Genomic DNA, 20786 nt, shown 5'->3' on the forward strand with positions numbered 1-20786 from the left:
ATTCTTCCAGCCACACCTATCTGCTGTTTGCATGGCATTGTGGGAGAAATTACAGGAAGCCAGTTTTTTTTATTATACATTTGCATAAACAACTGAGTTCCTTTGCATTTCAATATTTCTGACCATCTCTTGCCTGTCTTTTCCAGGCCTACCATGACCCCATGCTGAAACTCTCAATAATGACAGAACAAGAGCTGAATCAGATTTTTGGAACACTGGACTCTCTAATCCCTCTCCATGAAGGTACGATTTTGGTCCCACATGAGTCATGACTTGTAGTTTTCTGATATCAACATCCGTGATTATGTAGTAACAGGAAGGGCCCAGAAGCTTCTGCCTCCTCTGCTCATCTGTGAATGCCTAACAAAATGAGCATTCCATTTGTGTCTTGTCAGACCTCCTTAGTCAGCTTCGAGATGTTCGGAAGCCCGATGGCTCGACGGAACACGTTGGTCCCATCCTCGTGGGCTGGGTAAGAAACATTCTCGGGTCTTGTTTGAAAATAGATTTTACTTTACCTGGACTGTTTTTGTTGTTGGCAAAGACTTTGTGGGATATTATATCAGATAAAAAGTTAAATACTTAATATATTGAGGGTTTATGTCTTCAAAGCATAAAGTTTTTCCTACTACAGGTTTTTTCATTGACAGACAGCATGGCCTTTTTCAACCAAACAAACAAATGAAAAGAACACACAAAACTATTGTTAGTTTCATCTGAAATAAAATGACACTAGATTACATTGGATCTAGGCCAATTAAATTATTTCCATTTCTACTCTAAGTTTAAAATTAACACTTTAACTTTTTTAGTACATACTGTGTAAGAACTTAATCACTGAGCCTTGTCTCCATACCCTTTCCACCTTCTTTCCCTCCTTATTAAATTGCCCATACTGTCCTTGAACTCACTTTGTAGCCAGACAGGCCTGGAATTTGGGATACCTCTGCCTCAACCTTCCAAGTAGCTGGGATTTATTGGCCTATGCCACCAGGCCTGGCTTGACATTCTCATTCATCATTAAAAGTAGCTTTCCTGGGTTCGGTCCCCAGCTCCGAAAAAAAAGAACCAAAAAAAAAAAAAAAAAAAGTAGCTTTCCAATCTATTTAAAAAGTCTTGACTGTGGTATAATTTATGATGGTAGAGCTCTTGCTTAGAAGGTGCAAGGCCTTGGGTTTGCTCCCCAGTACTGATGGTGGGAATGGGATGAGATCCCGTGGTTTAAAGGTAGTTTTACAAACACAGCAGTGAGTTCATGTGGCTGGCAGTCAGCGCATTCATTCCTGGTCCTAAGTAACTGCTCGTTATACAGCCCTTCATCCGCTATCACTGATCCCTTTCTTAAAGAATGAAGATGTGATCTTCGGTTAGGCTCATGAACATACGGCCTTCCTCCTGAATCTGTGTTCAGTTGAGTGTGTAATGGTGCTCCTTTGTGTCCTTCGCTTAGACAAAGCGTATGCTGTTTTGCCCCCGTTCCAACCACCCCCGTTGTACACCCACCTTTCCCTTCAGTGAGTCCGTGGATGCTCCATCCCAACTCTAAATGTTTTTGTTCATTGTGCAGCAGGTAATGAAAGCAGACAACTTTAATGACTTCTAGACAGAATTAGATCCCGTGATCCCTCTGATGGAGCCAGTATTCCAGGACAATAGGCAGGGGTGTAGCAATAGAGAGGGCTTTTAGGTATTATTAATATATCAGTATTCTCTTTCCAGGTAAACTTGTTCCTAACATTCCTAAAAACCTTCTGGATCTCATTGATGTCACATGGATGTGACAAAAATTCTTTTTTTTTTTTTTTTCCGGAGCTGGGGACCGAACCCAGGGCCTTGAGCTTGCCAGGCAAACACTCTACCACTGAGCTAAATCCCCAACCCCTTATAAACTATTTTTTTTTTCCTTTTCTTTTTTTTCGGAGCTGGGGACCGAACCCAGGGCCTTGCGCTTCCTAGGCAAGCGCTCTACCACTGAGCTAAATCCCCAACCCCACCAAAAATTCTTAACATTGGTGTCTGACCTGGTACCTCTCAGTTACTGCCACGATCTGGAACCTTCGAAGGATCCCATGACTTGGCTTTAGTTCAGAAGTCAATTTTAGTACCGAGGCGGAAATATCTCAAGAATATCTGGGGGACATGTAATGTTCTCAGCTGAATAATTTAGATAACTTGCTTCAATATTTCAGGAGGGATCATTCATCACAAACCTTTGACTTTGCCTTATACGTCTTGGTATTGTTTTAAACTTCTTCAACCCATGAAGACATTCCTCCAAAGAGAGTGGGTCGACTAGAATCAGGAGTGGTTTAATGAGAAGGTCTACATCGGTGTTTTTAAACTTCCTCAGACAGTGACCTCCCTTCAGAGTTAGCAGGGCTCCTGCTCCATTTTTTATGATGCAGTAATGATGGTGTCCCTTTAAGCACTGTGTGCAGATTGTGACACTGTTTCAGTCTCAAGCTTGAGGGTTTTTGCCTTACTCACTTTTTTTTTTTCCTGAAATATACTTTTGTCTCTTGTGTTATGAGGTTAATTTGATCTGGGGAAGGCAGTTATGTCCTGTATACCCAGAGGAAGTGTGACCATGCCAGTCAGTTGCTGTCTAGACCCTCCAGGCCTCAAACGGGGACTGGAAGCTTGGAGAGCATCCTGAAAGGAAACAAGTGGCTTGTTGTTGCCAGATTTCCTGAGAAACAAAGTGCAGCTAAGTGTTTTTCCTCTTTAACTCCAGGAGCACGGGTATGAGTGATTTAGCAAGGGGTGAATCTGTTTGGGTTCTACCCTTTTAAACAGAACAAAATAAACACCTCTCTGGACGCTGAATGAGAAAGTCGGAGTCCATTCAGTCCATGGGAAATTGAATTATTTTCCTGTAAAGGGAAAAAAAAAAAAACCTTTTGAATGAGTGAACTGCCCCCCACCCCCCCAGGACAGTATCAACTGTGCCTCTCTTTGCCTTAGAGGGAATCCATGAGTTGTGCTTTGAAGACTTTAAACAGAGGACTTGCTTTCCTTGGGGGAGCCACTCTGGATAGAGATGCTGGGAGTCCCCTTCCTGGCAGGTCTTCCTGTCCAAGCAAACCTCAGACAGAGAAACAATGTCCGAAGTGACTGGTCTCAGGAATAAAATAATTTATAAGCTCTCCAAGGCAGAAAGCAAGTGCTCCTGTCAATTCAGATCCTGGTTAATTTTTAATTCTGAACAGAGAGAGAGGGTACATGCAAGTAAAAATCCACGTTCATTCTGATAATTTTTATGATAGAGTTTCTAAAAAATATATATATATGAAAAACAGAAAAAAGTGTTTTTCATATATATGTGTATATGCATATGGGCCTTTTAAATTTCTTACTCTTTGACAGTTTCATACATACACTGATTTTTAGTGGTTTTTGTCTCATACTCCTCCCCCTTACCCCCTCCCCCTCCCACCAAAACCTTTCCTCTTCCCAGCAAGTCCTTTCCTCCTCCTCTTTTCTTATTACCCACTGAATTAAATTATAGTTGCTTGCACATGAGTAAGTGAGAGATTGTTTACAAGAGCAAGGGTGAGTCAACAGTGGTTTTCACTACTGAAGAAAAGAAAGTGATGTCCCTTCCCCCAGCAACCGCTAACTGCCCAAAGGGCCTCAGGGAGGAGTGGAGCCTTGTGGGCCCGCCCCCATCCTCAGTGAGATGTTGATGGGTAGAGTCTTGTGCAGATCTTGTACTGATAGCCAACACTGCAGTGAGCTACTGGCTCAGCTGAAACCTGAAACCTGTTCTGGTCAGCTCCTCCCACTAGGTGCTAGGCGACTTAGCATCTCTTTAAACAGACTACCAAGAATTTTTGGGAGGACCTTTGGCTTCAAGGGCACCAGCCCTAATGAGCACTTAGCCCCTCCCCCACATATGCATAATTAAGATGATAAATCTTAAAAGAGAATGTGTACGGGAGAGCTTGGGGTGGGGGGATCAAGCATTCAGAGTCATCTGCCTTTACAGTACACTCAAGATCAGGGAGGAGTACGTGATGCCCTGTCCCCAGAGACCTCTCAGAGAACATTCAGATAAGGAAAGGAAAGGACGGAAAAGTCAGATGATGGGGCAACTGGCAACAAAATGACACCTTCTGACCATGGCACACCTGTTTGCTTTGAGTTCCAGATTGGATTGCTCCAGAGTGAACCCTTATCTTAAACAATAACAATGTAACAGAACAAAACAAATAAGAGAATCATAGCTTGTAAGAATAGCTAGTACTGGGGCTGGAGAGATGGCTCAGCGGTAAAGAGTGATGACTGCTCTTCCAAAGGTTCTGAGTTCAAATCCCAGCAACCACATGGTGGCTCACAACCATCTGTAATGAGATCTTCTGGTGTGTCTGAAGACAGCTACAGTGTACTCACATACATTAAATAAGTAAATCTTTCAAAAAAAAAAAAAAAGAATAGCTAGTACTTAATGCTTCTTACTCAGAGGGTAAACTCTATGCTGTGTATTTTGTGTGCCTTGTCTCATTCAGGGGGGAAAGGTCTTCCTTAGACACATTTTTTAAGTGGGGAAACTGGGGAACAGAACAGTCATCCACAAACACCTATGTTTGTTTTTGAACCTAATGCTGCATTCCCAGAGTCCTCTTGTTTTGTTTTTCCCCCTTAAACCACTGAGCTTTTACCTCAGTTTCAAAGAGTGTGCATACATATTTGGGGATCTGTATACATTTTGAGTCATGCCCAGGAAGTGAGCACCCCATCAGGTGTGAACAAAGGAGCAGAGCTTAATTTGGTTGCCATGGTAGCAAGTAGCAAGATCAGAGAAAGTAATGGTCCATTGGACAGTGTGGCCAGAGTTCCTTGGTAGTTCATAAACATGGGTCATTTCCGGGTCTTTAAAGAGGTGAGGAAGTGGAAATGAAATTAAGAGAGCCTGAAGTGATTCTGAACTGAGTCAGAAAATCTAAATTACAAGCATCACTTGGGTGGGGGGGAGTACTTCAAAATATAAGGTCAGCGAAGGATTTCTGCAGCTGCTTTTAACACAAACCAAAAGGTTGTTTTGTGTGTGTGCTTGTCCACTCAAGTGGAAGGAAGAAGACACTTCCAAGAAACAAACCCAGTAGTGAATCTCTTAAATGGTACTTCTCGGCAACTTTTTCTACTCCATGGTAAGAAAATAATTTCAATAAGAAGCCTAAAACAGTGGCAGAACATTTAAAACCTTCAAATGCTGCCACTTGTATTTCTGTTGACTCTGTTCCTATGGGGTTTTGCTAATGTTTGTGCACGCATTCATGTGTTCGTGCATGCATGTGGGCATTCAGGAGGACAACTTGTAGGAGCCTGTTCTCTCGTGTGTGGAACTCACATGTTAACCCATGAGAGTTGATTCCTTCTTATCACTAGGTCCAGGGGATCAAACTCAGGCTTGGCAGTAGGTGCCCTTTCTGCCCCTTTTTTGTTTGTCATTGAGACAGGATCAGATTGTGTAATCCTGGCTGGTCTTGAACTCTCATCAGTTCCTGCCACAGCTCCTGGAGTGCTAAGATTGGTGTGAGGCACCGTGCTCAGCACTTTGTTTGTTTTGTATGTGTTTTTATTTATTTAATTTATTTTTATGTGGTTTTGACTCTGCTATTCTCTTTGTGAGCATTGATCGCAAGCTGCCAACTACTCTCTGCTCCCATCGTCTGTTAATATTTATTTGTTCATCCAGAATACAGACTTGGTTGTTTAATGGTACAATGTAAAGTCCCGAGGATGCAGAAACAAAAGAGACCCCTGTCACTGTCTAGCATTGAATGCTACGGAGAGTGTTGTGGTGAGCGCAGTGTGTTCATTGGCTTCCATTGGCTGCACTTTACTGCCATGGGTCTGCAGCCAGGCCACTGGCTGTGTGTTACTGCCATGGGCACTCTGCACTAGCGTGTCAGGCGAAGGAATTGTTGAGAGGGAGGAGTAGCAGAAGGGGATGAGAAACTCCTTGCTCGAGTCTCCGATGTGGTATTTACACAATGTGACTGATGGGCATGTCAGGGAAATGATCACTTTTCTGGAACGAAGGCAGAGCAGTGAGTGTGCTCCTCTTCAAGCTGGAACCATTCTTGCATGATAGTGTGCTGTGATCCAGAAGGTAGTGCCAAACACCTTTTCTGGCCTGTCAGAGCTCATTTAGAAGATTTTAATGCGTAATTCCTACAACTGTTTTTTTTTTTTTTAAATCATACTATTGCTTGAACTTCTTGAGGCCCCTGATAATTGGGCCACCCTGGAATCATTCAATCTTAAACAAATGTAGAAATGTTTGTGGTGAGTCACACAAGGCCTGGGTTGTGAGTTTGACCCTTGATTTCTGTCTATAAGACCCACCAAGTCTTATAGATAAGTCTCTTTAAGAGAATCTTAAAAGCAGGTGGGCTGGATATATGGCTCAGCCATTAAGCATGCTTGTTCCTCCCCCTCCCCCTCCTCTTCCCCCTCCCCCTCCTTTTCCCCCAGACCCACTGAACTAAATCCCCAATCCTCACTTGCCCGACTTGAGTTCTTTTTTTTTCTTTTAAAGATTTACTTATTATTGCTTACATGTACACCTCCAGGCCAGAAGAGGGCCCTAGATCTCATTACAGGTGGTTGTGAGCCACAATATGGTTGCTGGGAATTGAACTCAGGACCTCCAGAGGAGCAGACAGTGCTCTTAACCTCTGAACCAAAGAGCCACAGTTCAGTTTCCAGAAGCCCATAGGATGGCTCACAGCTGCATGTAACTAACCCAGTTCTGACTCCCTCTTCTGGCGCCGATGGGCACCTGCACACACCTGGTCCACAAAGACAAAGTCGTGCACATACACAAACACACACAAAGACAAAACAAAAAAAATCTTAAAACTAAATCAATGTTTAAAAATTAAAAGGAAGCTTAGGAGACAGGTCAGTAGGCAAAGTGCTTGTAGCAGTATGAGGACTGGGGCTTGAATTCCCAGAATCTATGTAAAGCCAGGCACAGACTCATGTGTCCATAATCCTAGTGCTTCCACAGTAAGATGGGGAGTTAGAGATAGGATCCCCAGAAGGTTGCAGACCAGCGAGCCTGGCATTTCAGAACAGCAGCAATCAACAAAGAGACCCTGTCTAAGATGAGGACTAATTCCTAGGACTGCCCTCTGGTTTCCACATGTGTGCTGTGCACATATATCCCCCCTCCCCATCATCATCATCATCTTACATATATGGAGACACATATAACTCACACAAAATTTAAAAACAGGGTGCATGGCACCCGAGTGATGACAGCCAAGGTTGACTCTCGTCCTCCAAACACCCATGAACACCAAAAAATACACCAAAAACTACACGCAAAATAAAATAAGTGGTTTCTTCTACCTTACTGAGTACATAGAAAGGGTTAGGAAAATTCTGAGACTGGCATATAGCTCAGAGGTAGAAGAAGATCAAACGTGCATGAGGCCTTGGGTTCAACCCCCAGCACTAACCTGAGCATGCGTACACACATGCATAAGCACATGCACACACCCTGTTCTGTATGGACCTGCAACGCTGATTCTTTTGTTAACAGTTTAAATTGCCAGAACACGCTAACGAGTTTCGATAGGGATCTTTAGTCCCCCCCCCCCCCCCCCCCCCCGGAGCTGGGGACCAAACCCAGGGCCTTGCGCTTCCTAGGTAAGCGCTCTACCACTGAGCTAAATCCCCAGCCCCTGATAGGGATCTTTAAAAAGTGAATTTACAACTAATAAAAGTTCCTTTTTGTGTCTTGTCTGTCATTTTGAAGATCCTACCAGCTAGTCTCTTCCACCTTTGCAGATAAAAGGACGGTGGCCGGGTCTGGAGACCGGTTTGGTGTCTGTCCATTCCTGAGTGATGCTGACCTGACCCTTCACAGCAGTGACATTGACATGCAGCCTTCTCTATGTTTCTTTCCCAGCTGCCTTGTCTCAGCTCCTATGACAGCTACTGCAGCAATCAAGTTGCTGCCAAAGCCCTGCTGGACCACAAGAAGCAGGACCACAGAGTGCAGGATTTCCTCCAGCGCTGCTTAGAATCACCCTTCAGCCGCAAACTCGACCTCTGGAATTTCCTTGATATTCCCCGGAGCCGGCTAGTGAAGTACCCTCTGCTCCTTCGAGAAATCCTGAGGCATACGCCAAACGATAATCCAGACCAGCAGCACCTGGAAGAAGCTGTAAGTTTGCCAGTTTCTTTCCCTCCTCCTGGGTCAGTCTCCATAATGGCTAGCATCAGGTCCGTAGGTACCTTGTGCACGGGCCCAGTCTTGGATTTCAGGCCTGGGATGTCAGATTCCTAAGAAACAAACCATTTTCACAAAGTATCTTAAGATCCATTTGGTTGTGTGTTTGTGTGCCTATTTGTGTGTGTGTTTGCTTGTTTTTGTTTGTATATTTAACCCAGGCCAGGGCTGGCCTAAAACTAGTGATCTAGGCTAGCTTCGAACTCATGGCCAATCTCAACCCTTCAGTGTCATCCTCTCAGATGCTAGGATTATAGGATTATGGGTATATGCTACCACACGCAGCTTGGGTTTTACAACACCCCCACCCCCGAATGTTTTTCATGCTGTTCTAATCTGGTATTAGCATTGCTAACTGTGAGAGCTAAGATCTGTGTGGAGACTTTGAGTGGAAATGGGAATTGGCTTCTAATTAGCTCAAAGCTCACCAAGAAGGGACATCCGTTTAAGATCTAGCTCCCGGGGCTGGAGAGATGGCTCAGTGGTTAAGAGCACTGACTGCTCTTCCAGAGGTCCTGAGTTCAAATCCCAGCAACCACATGGTGGCTCACAACCATCTGTAATGGGATCTGATGCCCTCTTCTGGTGTGTCTGAAGACAGCTACAGTGTACTCATCTATAAGAAATAAATAAATCTTTAAAAAAAAAAAAAAAAAAAAGATCTAGCTCCCATCTGTACCTGAATTTAGTAGGGTGTCTGATCAAACTTCCTACTTGCTACTGCACCGTCATTAAGCAGATATTTACTGAGCATGGGCCTCGTGAGGGCGGTAACCTCAACACTTGAGAGGCAGGGGATCCCAGGTTTGAGGACATTCTGTGCTACACAGTGAGAAAAACCAGCTTTTCGTGGGCTCAATGTACAGGGTCACCACCCCACATCCTTGATCTCATTTTACAACTTCACTCCTGGATATCCTTTCATTGGCTCCCCGTTCCCTCGTGCCCTTCCTAACACTGTGACTCTTTAACACAGTTCCTCATGCTGTGGTGACCCCAACCATAAAGTTATTTTTGTTGCTACTTCGTGACTGTAACTTTAATACTGTTGTGAATTGTGGTGTAAACGTCTGGTATTTAGGATATCTGATAACACGACCCCTGGGAAAGGATCATTTGACTCCCAAAGGGGTCAATACCACTGGTCACTGCTGTAGACAATCCTGGTCCTCTACTCAGCAGAAAACAATGTGTCCCAGACTATAACGTGCCACATTTTGTAAGTGATAGAGCTGGCATCTAAATCCTGAATCTAACTATTTAGAAAACTTTAATCAACTGCATAACATGGAAAGTTTCTGGAGTTGATTTGAACCCAGGTCTGAAGCAATCTGAATCCTGTTTTAAAGACAAACAAAACAAAACCAAAAAACCCAAGGACAGGAAGAAGGCTAGTAAGATGACCACATTAGCTTAATGACCTAAATAAGATTCTTAGTTGGCCTCTACTTGGGTACCATGGCATGCGTGTACACACGCACACATATACACACACACATACACACACACTCACACACATACACACACACTCACATACATACACACACATACACTCACATACATACACTCACATACATACACAAACATACACACACATACACACACACTCACATACATACACACACATACACTCACATACATACACACACATACACACACATACACACACATACACATACACACATACACATACACACACATACATACACATACACACATGCACACACACACACACGTGCATCTTTATTAAATTGGGTATTTCTTGTTTACATTTCAAATGTTATTCCCTTTCCCGGTTTCCAGGCCAACATCTCCCTAACCTCTCCCCCTCCCCTTCTAAATGGGTGTTCCCCTCCCCATCCTCCCCCCATTACCGCCCTCCCCCCAAGAATCCCGTTAGACCACCTCAGAAGGCTCGTTTTTGATCTGACATGATGGTAGGAGCATTTGTGTAGGTGATTTGGTAATCAGAAGCCTGAAGCTGCTTGATAATCAAATGACTGTCATCTCCCAGAGAAGAGCTTAATTGTTATAGTAAAAAGAAAAATAATAATCGGTGGTATTCATCAAGTACTCAGTAAATCGACTTTATATAAATGCCTTCCCGGTTGTTATGTCTCTCGGCACTCACTGCAGCCTGTGTGACTGCTCCTGTATGTGATGCTTCACAGTCCCGTTCAGTGAAGTCGGAAGCTGTGGGGATTGCAGAGAGCTGTCTGGTTATGAACAAGCCCTGTGGCTAGGCCTTGTGGTTACAGAGCTGGCACAGGAGCCTCCGTGTAGGAGTGGGGAAGAGCACAGACTCCTGACTGATGAGGCAGGCAGTGTCTGCCAGGCCCAGTTCCTAACGCAGGGAGGGATCTCAGGCACTGGGGATGAGGCCTGTCTTACTTCTGCGTGTCTGCTTTTATTACTGAGGAGAGTGTGGTCTACTGACCTCCTCTTCATATCCCATCTTGGTGAGTGTGTAGTCTGCAGGGATATGGACAGCGGGAAGTGAGCCCTGGCCCTCTAAATAATGATTTGTGTGGGTCCTGTGATCCTACGCTCAGATAGGCTGAAAAGATCTCTCCTTTGTGAAAACACACCATTTAAAGCATTCTGCCCTCTTTTCACGTGAGCTGGTTTGAATTTAAAAAACAAAGAGATAAGAATGGTTGTTCGCCCCGAGAGGGGATGTGCCAGATACCAGTTTCCTTGTGCTTAATGTGTAAACCCTTCAAAAGTTGAGCCTGAGCCTGATTATCAATCAGGGCAGGTCTGGCCCTGGTAAACTTGGATTTGCCAGTGTCTACCAAGCAAGTCTTCCGTATGTCCATTCACACAGTCGAGTGTGTATTTTCCTCTCTCCTTTCCACAATCTGCACAGCATACCCCAGAAGAAATGTCTCTAGCCCTGTACCGTTGGGCGTGTGTGTTATGGATGTGTTTGGTAAACAGAAAAGTCCTTAGTACCAGTGAGGCTTGGCCACACGTTCCTGAATAAATTCTCATCTATGCAAAGAGATGGGGAAGACTACTGAGTAAGTCTCTTCTACACTGAGGCAGTTGGTTCCAATCACTCTGGGACTAGATCTAAAGATAGGCTTGCTTTTAACACAAGTATAAACTACCTCCTCATTACTCCCTTTTCTTAACGATATTTTGAAGAGGTAACAGGACTTACCCCCCCAAGAAGAACTTTCTTCTTTTTTATTTTTATTTATTCTCAGTTTTTATTGATTCATTGAGACGGGGTCTCATGTGGGAGAATGTAACTTTCAACTTCTGTCCCTCCTGCCTTTGCCTCCCAAGTACTGGGATTAAAGATATTCACGGGGTTGGGGATTTAGCTCAGTGGTAGAGCGCTTGCCTAGGAAGCGCAAGGCCCTGGGTTTGGTCCCCAGCTCCGGAAAAAAAGAACCAAAAAAAAAAAAAAAAAAAAAAAAGCTATTCACAACCAAAGAGAGTTTCTGAAAAGAGAAGGACTAGCCACTGACTTAACGATTTCAAAGTCTGAGATTATCCCAGCCAGAGAAGGATCCTGCCCACCGTTCCTCCTGCATGAAACCGCCTTGCTTTTGGTGCAGCTGCAGTGAGCACTGCTGTGTTCGGATCATGTCGGGAGCTGATGGGTGGATGGCATCGCCCCTCGAGGGACTGGACAGGATGGATTCCAGGATGCGTGGACTCCTTACTGATGTATCTTTCATTGTCTCCCTTTACCGTAAAGTTCTTGCCTTCGGTTGAACCCTAGCAAGGTGTACAGCAACACATTTAACCTAAGAGCACAGCTGCCGTGCAGTCTGCTTTATGTAATTAGAACTCTCTGAAATCATGCAGAACAAGCACCCTCAGGATCCAGTGTGTAAAAAGTCGACCAGAGCTTCGGGGTGCTGGATAGATACAAATAGAAAACCCTGTGTTTGGTGGATTACGACAGATTCTGACTGTGTGGTAATAATGGCGATTGTTTGCATTGTCTTGCCTGTCGATATTTTTTTTTCACATACCGGAGAAAGAAGCTGCATGTGAAAGTAGCCAGAGTGGCCACTGTAGCGTTTGAGTTTCTAACTCTCCATGTTACCTGCCAGCTCTTCAGTTCCTGCGTCAAATTAGGAAGTGAGCACGCTTTATCTCTCTGCCCTCAACCTGCGACTCAGTTAAGAGTCTCAATTAAGTTGCCCAGACTAGTTTCAAACTAGGATGAGTCAAGCCATACTCCTGCCTCAGCCTCCCCAGCAGCTGGAATTATGGGTAATACCACTGTATCCAGCTCTGTGCTCCACTTTGACTTCAGAAAATAGTGAGTCAGACCAAAACCTTTCCAGGTTGCCTGGGCACTTGCAGGAAACTCTGGAAACCAGCTCAAGGGTTGATTAGTTCCCCCATCCAGCTGCAACTAGTAAATAGTTCACTGGTAAGAAGCCATGGCCATTACTGGTTAGGTCTGTTTAAAGGGGATGTGTGGAGTCCACTGACTGCTGGAAACAGAAAGGTAAAGGAGTTAACACTGAACAGCTGTTCAGAGGCCTCTCCCTTGGTTTGAATCCATATGTTTGGTTTGCTCTTGGTGGAGAGGGTTTGCTCTCGGTTGGTATTGGTTTCTTGAAGCAGGGTCTCACTGTGGACTGGCCTAGGAACTTGCCATATAACCCAGGGCAGCCTCGAATGTCCTTCTTATTGTCCTGCCTCTGCATCCCAAGTGTTAGGATTTGACATGCACCACCATGCTTGCTTTGGTGTAAGTAAATTTGTAAGCATCCAAGACTACCTTTTCTCAGATAACATTATGTATTGCTTTTAGATTTGTTTATGTCTTGGTCAGGGTTTATGTCGCTGTGGAAAAGCATATGACCAAAACCAACTTGGGGAGGAAAGGGTTTATTTTACCTTGCCGCCTATTTGTCCATAACTGAGAAGAGTCAGGGCAGGAATCTGGAGGCAGGAACTGAAGCAGAAGTCATGGAAGGCTGCCGCTCACAGGCTTGCTTAGCCTGCTTTCTTACACAGCTCAAGACTACCTGTACAGAGGCGACACCACCCACACAGACTGGGCTCTCTCACCTCAAACATTAATCAAGGAAATGTCCTGTAGACTTGACCACGGGCCAATCTGGCCAGGGCATTTCTCCATTGAAGTTGCCTCTTCCCAAATGACTGTAGCCTGTGTCAAGGTGACAAAACACTAGCCAGCATAGTATATGATATGATATATAAACAAATATGGTAACAGTACATCAAACTTAGCTGGATAGTGTGGTACATAGTAAGTAAGTAGATCTCTGTGAGTTCGAGGCCAGCCAGGGCTACATGGTGTGAGTCTCTGCCTCAAAAAAAAAAAAAAGTATATTAAAAGCTTTGGTTGTTGTTTGTTTATGTGTGTGTGTGTGTGTGTGTGTGTGTGTGTGTGTGTGGCAGTGGCCACACAGATCTCAGTTCTCAGCATTAGATGCAGTAGTGTCTGGGTAGCCTTGAGGCTGGCTCCAAGCCTCTGGTTGTGGGCGGTTGGCTTACTTCCGCCATTTTTACCCTTCTTATTTGTTTCCATAGATAAACATCATTCAGGGAATTGTGGCAGAAATCAACACCAAGACTGGGGAATCGGAATGCCGTTATTACAAAGAGCGGCTTCTTTACTTGGAAGAAGGCCAGAAAGATTCCCTGATTGACAGCTCAAGGGTCCTGTGTTGTCATGGAGAGCTGAAAAATAACCGGGGTGTGGTAAGTAGTTACTCTCTTCCAAGCTTTGCCCTGGTACTTCCCCGTTTCTATCCCCACCCTCAGCCAGCCTGCCTGCCTTCCATCCTTCCTTCCTTCTTTTTTTTTTTTTTTTTTTTTTTTTTTTTGTGGTACTGGGGATTTAGCGTAGTTACTCCTACTAGCCAAGCCCCCAGAATACATTTCTAGCCTTCTCTTTACCTTTTTTTTTTTTTTTTAAACATTGAGACAATCTCAATCAAGTTGTCCCGACTGGTTTCAAACTAGGATAAGTCAGGCCATACTCCTGCCTCAGACTCCCCAGCAGCCGGGATTATGGGTAATACTAAAGTATCCAGCTCAAAGTCCCACTTTGACTTCAGAAAACGGTGATCCAGACATAATGGCACAGATGCATAATCCCAACTACTTGGGAGGCTAAAGCAGGAAAAGAATCAAGCTCAGTGCCTGTTGGGGCTACAGAGAGAGGGTGAGGCCTGCGGGATCTGTGTAACAGATTCCAGTTCAGCCAGAGCTACACAGTGAAAACCTGCCTCCTGAAAAAGTATTTAATGTAGAAGAGGTTAATTCCATTTAATAATTTAAGAGACACCCTTTCGACTTATGTGAGCAGGTCTGGGATCATCCCTTGTTCTTGGAGAGTATCTTGAATAGCTTGTGATCAGGGCTACTGTAGACTCAGCCACACCATTTGTAACGAGGCCAACTACTGCTAAAGCTACTGTACGAGGACCTGCATCTGTGCCATGGGACATTCCTGACCGCTGGAAGGTTATTTTCTGCTTCTTATTGATTTCCAGAAAGCAGCAGGGATTTACATGGTGTGACACTCAGTTCCTTGAAAGTTCTTTCTAGGAAGTCTTGAGAATCAGGAAGAAGCTCCCTGGAGTTGGCCTGTTCTCATACACCAGCTAAGGCTGGAGGCCCCTCTGATTAGACATACCTATGGCAGAAAGATGAGCTCCTCAGACAGTAGAGTTTGGAGCATGAAGACAGCAGATAGGGTGTTGGGTTTGGCTCTTGCTGGAGGTGTGAACGTTATTAGGAACAAATTTTTAAGATTTATTCATTATATATGAGTACACTGTAGCTGTCTTCAGACACTCCTGAAGAGGGCATCAGATCCCATTACTAATGGTTGTGAGCCACCATGTGGTTGCTGGGATTTGAACTCTGGACCTCTGGAAGAGCAGTCAATGCTCTTAACCGCTGAGCCACCTCTCCAGCCCAGGAACAAAATCTTGTTTCAGAAAAACAGTATAGCAGTGACAGCAAAAAGGAGCAGAAAACAGCCAGAGTTCCTCAGTGAAGACTTACAAGTGAAGGACATTTGTAAGACATTGCCCAGACAAACCCAGTCCAACTGCCTGTCTCGACTAGAAGATGGATTGGTGTAGAAACAAAAGTCCCTGGTTATTTTAAGTTTCTAACACACTGGCTCAGGTCTCTCCCTCCTACCCATAAAGGCATATTTTTAATACATTTCTGCCACCTCTACACCCGGGTGAGGAAAGCCTTTAACTTGGTTATTTTGTACTTTACTGTTTTATGATCTTTGAGGATTCTTTTTATTTTATTGTCTGTCTAGTTTGAAACAGGAGCTTTCCCCAGGTTAAACTCAAATGCACAGGCTAGCCTTGAATCTGCAATATCTTAGCTCTGCTTCTGACTGGTAGGGAGATGAACCTTCTCACCACCCAAGGTCTTGTAGAGTTGTTTGTGTCTGTGGTATGTGGATGTATATGGCAGGAGACCTATAGACTTCTGTTCCCTCAAATAGCAAACTATGAATAATATAGAATGTGCTGCTTCCGCTCAAACCAAGGTTTTGAGTTTTTACTCCTCTCTGTTAGTGGCCTCTTTTGGGAGTCCTGGATTGGCGTTCCCGTATGTTTCTACCAGAAAGTCAGAGCCCAGCATCAGAGCTACTTAACTCCTGAACATTTCCAAGTTCTAGCGCTTCGAGTTGAGCACCGGGGGTGCGTCCCAGCTCCACACTGGCAACCTGATTGTATAATGTGATTTGAGACATGCCTCCATTTTGGGGAATTTTCTCTTTGCCTGTAGCACAGGTCAGTGATACAGTCTGGAAGCACATTCTCTAGGGAGCTCAGGCTCCAGCCGTTTGTCCTGCTCTGGCGATCAGGGTCCTAGTCAGAGTTGCTGGCTGAAGTTGATGATCAGCCCAGTGGTTGAGAAACACATGTTGATGGGTTCGGGAAGCCAGAGTTGTTATTAGGCTTTGATATACACTCTCATCCTTGTAGACTATCATTAACTTGATCTCTTGATATTGTACTGAAGCCAGGAAAGTGATAATCCCTTTCACCACCCTGTTCATTCTGGTCCCTTAGTTTTCTCTTGGTCAAACTGGAGGCTGTATGTGTAGGAACAGGTTGTGAACTGTAATCTAAGTAGGGGTCTGGCTACAGTTAACTATAGAAAGGCTTTCTCCAGTGGGCCCCTAAGGAGGAACCTAACTTAAAACAGTATTTATGTGTATCTGAAAATATTTCAAATCTGCCCAACTTCTGTTTTCCTAGAAACAGATTTAAGCATTTGAGCATGCACTCATAATCCATTACGAACCCAGTTCCCAGAGGGTCACAAATTCACCACTTAGTAGACTGTTGCTCAAGACAATCCTGCGGTCTCTTTTCTTTCAGAAACTCCATGTTTTCCTGTTCCAAGAAGTGCTGGTGATTACTCGAGCTGTCACGCACAATGAGCAACTCTGCTATCAGTTGTACCGGCAGCCCATCCCTGTGAAGGACCTCACTCTGGAAGACCTGCAGGATGGAGAAGTGCGGCTGGGTGGCTCCCTGCGTGGGGCCTTCAGCAACAATGAGAGAAGTATGTGTGGGTAGTGGACTACAGTGACATACTGGACCATTTGATCATATGGAAGGAGTGGCTGGCTGGAGAAAAGAGAAAGCCAAACTATTCCAATGTTGACCCTTCACCTACTGAAGGATACACAGTCGAGTTCCACCTCTGAGCCTCAGTTTCTCACTTGTCTGTTTTCCTTTTGAGATTGCTTTGGGCATTAGGCAGCAGACTGTACAGGAGCCCGTCCATGTGCAGCTGCAGCTCATGCGCCGTCTGCTCTCTGGCTCTGGCTCCTACTGCTACAATACCATACAGCCTCTGTGTGGGTAGTAGTGCACAGTGTCAGGTTTTATAGTTGTTCTGATGTCACTGCTGGAGTGAGCTGGAGCCCAGCTGCCATGGCTCAGCATGGGATTGTAAGTTTGAGGCCCACCTGGGCTACACAATGAACACCTACCTCAGAAGAAAATAAAAGCTAAGTGAGCGGTGAGCTGGGGTGCTTTTGTACCTACAGCACTTTCTAGTGGGCATCTCTAACCCTAAGCCTTAACTAAATAAAGGAGATAAGTACGAGAAGCCTGATAGCATTTTTTAAGTAGTGACGCTCATGAACACTGTTGTGAGCTACAACATTATGGTTCGTGTTTCCTGTGGAGTGTATCGTATACACTAGAAAAATATTCCTAAAGCTGGCCAGAAAAACTGAAACTTAATCTGGGCATAGTGGTGCCTGCCTAGGACCTTCAACCCAGCACATGGGAAGCAGAGGCAGGTGGATCTGAGGGTAGATTGGTTTATATAGTGAATTCACAGCCAGCCAGAGCTACATACTGAGAGTCTGTCTCTAAATCACAATAGCAATACTAACATAACAATAACCATAAAGGAATGGCCAGAGATTGACAGGCTTATTTCTCCTTTTGTTTTTTCTAAAAATAGGGTCTGTATTTTTATTTAAATATAATTGTATCACTTCTCCTCTTCAGTGTCCTTTCTCTACCCCAGCCCCTCTCATGTCTGCTCCAAGGGCTTCTAATATTCAGGCAGCTCTGTTATCAATCCCTTCAGGAAAACTGAGCTAGGTCTGTGCCACTCCAGTCAAATAAGAGTAGCATCAGGATAGAACTGACCGAGTCCTGCATTAGCAAGAGTCACTCTGTAATCAACAGTGTCTGACATGGGCCCCAGGGTGTGCCCGTTACATTAGGGCCACTACTATGTGTGGTTTTGTTAGCCTGGACAAATACCTACCCATTGACTCTCTCTTCATGTGCTCTTCATTTCTAGTTAAAAACTTCTTCAGAGTCAGTTTCAAGAACGGATCCCAAAGTCAGACCCACTCACTGCAAGCCAACGACACCTTCAACAAACAACAGTGGCTCAACTGTATCCGTCAGGCCAAAGAAACGGTTCTGTCTGCTGCCGGGCAGGCTGGCTTGCTTGACTCCGAGAGCCTGTCCCAGAGTCCTGGCACTGAGAACAGGGAGCTGCGGGGAGAAACAAAACTTGAGCAGATGGACCAATCGGACAGTGAGTCGGACTGCAGTATGGACACAAGCGAGGTCAGCCTCGAATGCGAGCGGATGGAACAGACAGACGCTTCCTGTGCAAACAGTAGGCCCGAGGAGAACGTCTGACAGAGGCTGTGACCCTGCCAGCAGCAGGCCCGTGTCTTACCTGTACAGTGTTTGTATTCCACACGGGAACAGTTTGGAGAGGCACTTTGTAATACTCCTGTGCCTGTGTTGGCCTAGCCCCTGTGTCTACTCCTTGTCCCTAGCACTGTAACTGCCACCCAGTCTGTGTCAGCTTGCAGCAGCCCTTACCCTGTTGCTGTATCCCACAAGCATCTGGATGAGTGCGGAGGAATGGACCATGTTACTTCGAGTTGTCCTACATTCAAAACAGAAAGACTCTCTAAACTACTGTTGTGCATGGCAAGGCCTTTGTCTCATGCTTGCCTAGTGTTCCTCTAGCTCTGACATAGTCGCTGAAGTCCTGGCACTGGGAGAGCTCTGCAGAATACTGAGATCGCATTGAAGGGAAGGCAGAAAGTCTGATTAACCCTTGGAGGGAACTCCAGTTTTGAGTTAATTCAACTAGAAAGCATGAAAAGCATCTCTGGGGGTTTCTGAGGTTGGATTTTTGCAAAGGAGGAAGCCTTGTTTTGAAGCCTGTGGTTTCATCCAGTGCAAGTTGAATGTGAATAATCTGTGAAGACCTGAAACAGAGGTGGCTTTAGAAAGGGCCAAGACAAGAGCAGCTGCCGGACAGGCAAGCAGAGGCAGGAAGATGCGGAGTTCAAGAACAGCCTTGGCTACTTACCAAATTCTAGTTCAAACTGAATTCCACCGTAAAAACAAAACAAAGCTAAAAGCACCAGCCAGCTCTGAATATTCAGCTGAAGTTGGGGGTGGATATTGGAGGCGTTTGTCATGGCCAATGGCTTGCCATTAGAAGAGCCCTTTCTAGCCTACAACATCAGGATTGCCAGGACCAGAGAAGATCTGCCAGGGTCATGTGACCCCATCAGCATTATGTTTCATCCTCCTCAGCCACTCCTCTTTTCCAGTGGTAATAGGGGGCTGGGGGATAGGGACACAGAGACTGTGACTGCATCCAGTGACTGTTGACAAACAAGAGAGAAGGACTTGGGGGTGAGAAATGTGTCACTGTCACCCAAGGCTCCTGCGTGAACCACAGAAATTGAAGTTACTCCGGAGGGTCTCAAGATTTCCTGCTCTGCTTTTGGGCCTGGTTCTAGAGCTACAGACGGACTGGTGGTTAATTCCCCTCGAGGCTGGTTTCATTAGCTCTTATTAACTAGAACCGGCTAGCCAAACTGGAAAGTTCTTTGTTAAAGCCTTGCTTTACAGAGCAAGGATGGGTAAAAAGACCTTGAGGGCGTGGTGGAAAAAACCGTTCACAAACTAGACAGAGCAGCTTCTGCAAGTGTAAATACTTAGAGGATTTGTATAAAATTATACCCACACCAGCACTAGTAGTAATGATTCTAAATTATTGCCAAAAAGTTTTTTTTGTTTGTTGTTGTTAATTTTTGCATCTATCAAAAGTTTACAGAAAAGAAAGCAAAATGCAAAGTTGTCCCTTTACTATGCACATGTGTCGTGCGCACTGAAAGAAGCCGTGTGGCAAGAGCAACCAATAGAAAAACAAGGTATATGACATTATTATTTTTCAAGACCTATTTTGACCAGTTTCTACCCTGTAAAGCCTATTTCTGTATTTATAGTTTTTAACCATGGTGAAAATTTTTTTCTATTATGAGTTTATTTAAAACCATTTTGTCTCTCAAGTTGCTGATGTAGCGAATAAACCTGCTCCGGGCAGACACAGTAGGAAGCTGAGACGGACCGGGCACTGGACGATAGAGAAAAGCCTGAAATGTTCTCTACAGAGCCATTGTGACCAGCGAGTTAAGGAAGGGTCTCTGTCAGGGTCAGCCTGTGGGAAGAGAGTGAATGAATGTTCTGGTGAAATGAATACTTTTGTATAATGGCCTTAAACTTTTCTGGAAGCATTTCAAATAAATTGCATTAAGAATACCTTTCCCCCCTGTGTACAGTGTGTGCTCAGCCACCAAGTGTCAGGTTGTCCTCTTGAAGGGCAAGAGTTTCTTTCTGAAATGTTGCATGTGGTTTCCAAGTAGGACTTACCGTAGAACACAGGCTGAAGTAAATGGTGTGACTGATCAATGAAGCTGCTACAGAACATACATTTCTGTTTCCTCAAGCATTCTGCTCTGATTTGTTTTTTTTTTTGACCATGCATACTTAGTGTACACCATTTATTTGTTTGTATATATTGAGTGTAGATGTATGTGTGAGACATGCACATTAGTGCACAGGTGCTACCACCCCTGAGTGGAGGGCTGAAGACAGCCTGACTTCTCTCCTCTCACTGTATGGGCTTTGAGACTCAGGTCATCTGGCTTGACATTAGCAGCAATCACCTTTACCCATTTTAGCCTCTTACCACCCCAACCCCA

At 44.7% G+C, this 20786-nt stretch overlaps 1 protein-coding gene across 6 annotated transcripts in view; it reads left to right on the forward strand.

Annotated features, from left to right (window-relative positions):
• The window catches only part of Arhgef3 (Rho guanine nucleotide exchange factor 3), a 280324-nt gene extending 259981 nt beyond the window's left edge, over positions 1-20343 (forward strand). For 5 of the 6 annotated variants that reach the window (XM_017600023.3, XM_006252575.5, XM_006252574.5 and 2 more), the window contains 6 exons: positions 147-243; positions 396-472; positions 7925-8182; positions 13781-13951; positions 16615-16801; positions 18065-20343. In XM_017600023.3, the coding sequence (XP_017455512.1) occupies positions 147-243; positions 396-472; positions 7925-8182; positions 13781-13951; positions 16615-16801; positions 18065-18414 (1140 nt within the window). In that variant the 3' untranslated portion in view covers positions 18415-20343. The remainder of the gene's footprint in view (positions 1-146; positions 244-395; positions 473-7924; positions 8183-13780; positions 13952-16614; positions 16802-18064) is intronic. The other variant, NM_001106061.1, reaches the window with a different exon arrangement.
• Positions 20344-20786: the final 443 nt, after the last annotated feature.

This window comes from Rattus norvegicus, chromosome 16 (genome assembly GCF_036323735.1).
Source record: "Rattus norvegicus strain BN/NHsdMcwi chromosome 16, GRCr8, whole genome shotgun sequence".
NCBI lineage: Eukaryota > Metazoa > Chordata > Mammalia > Rodentia > Muridae > Rattus > Rattus norvegicus.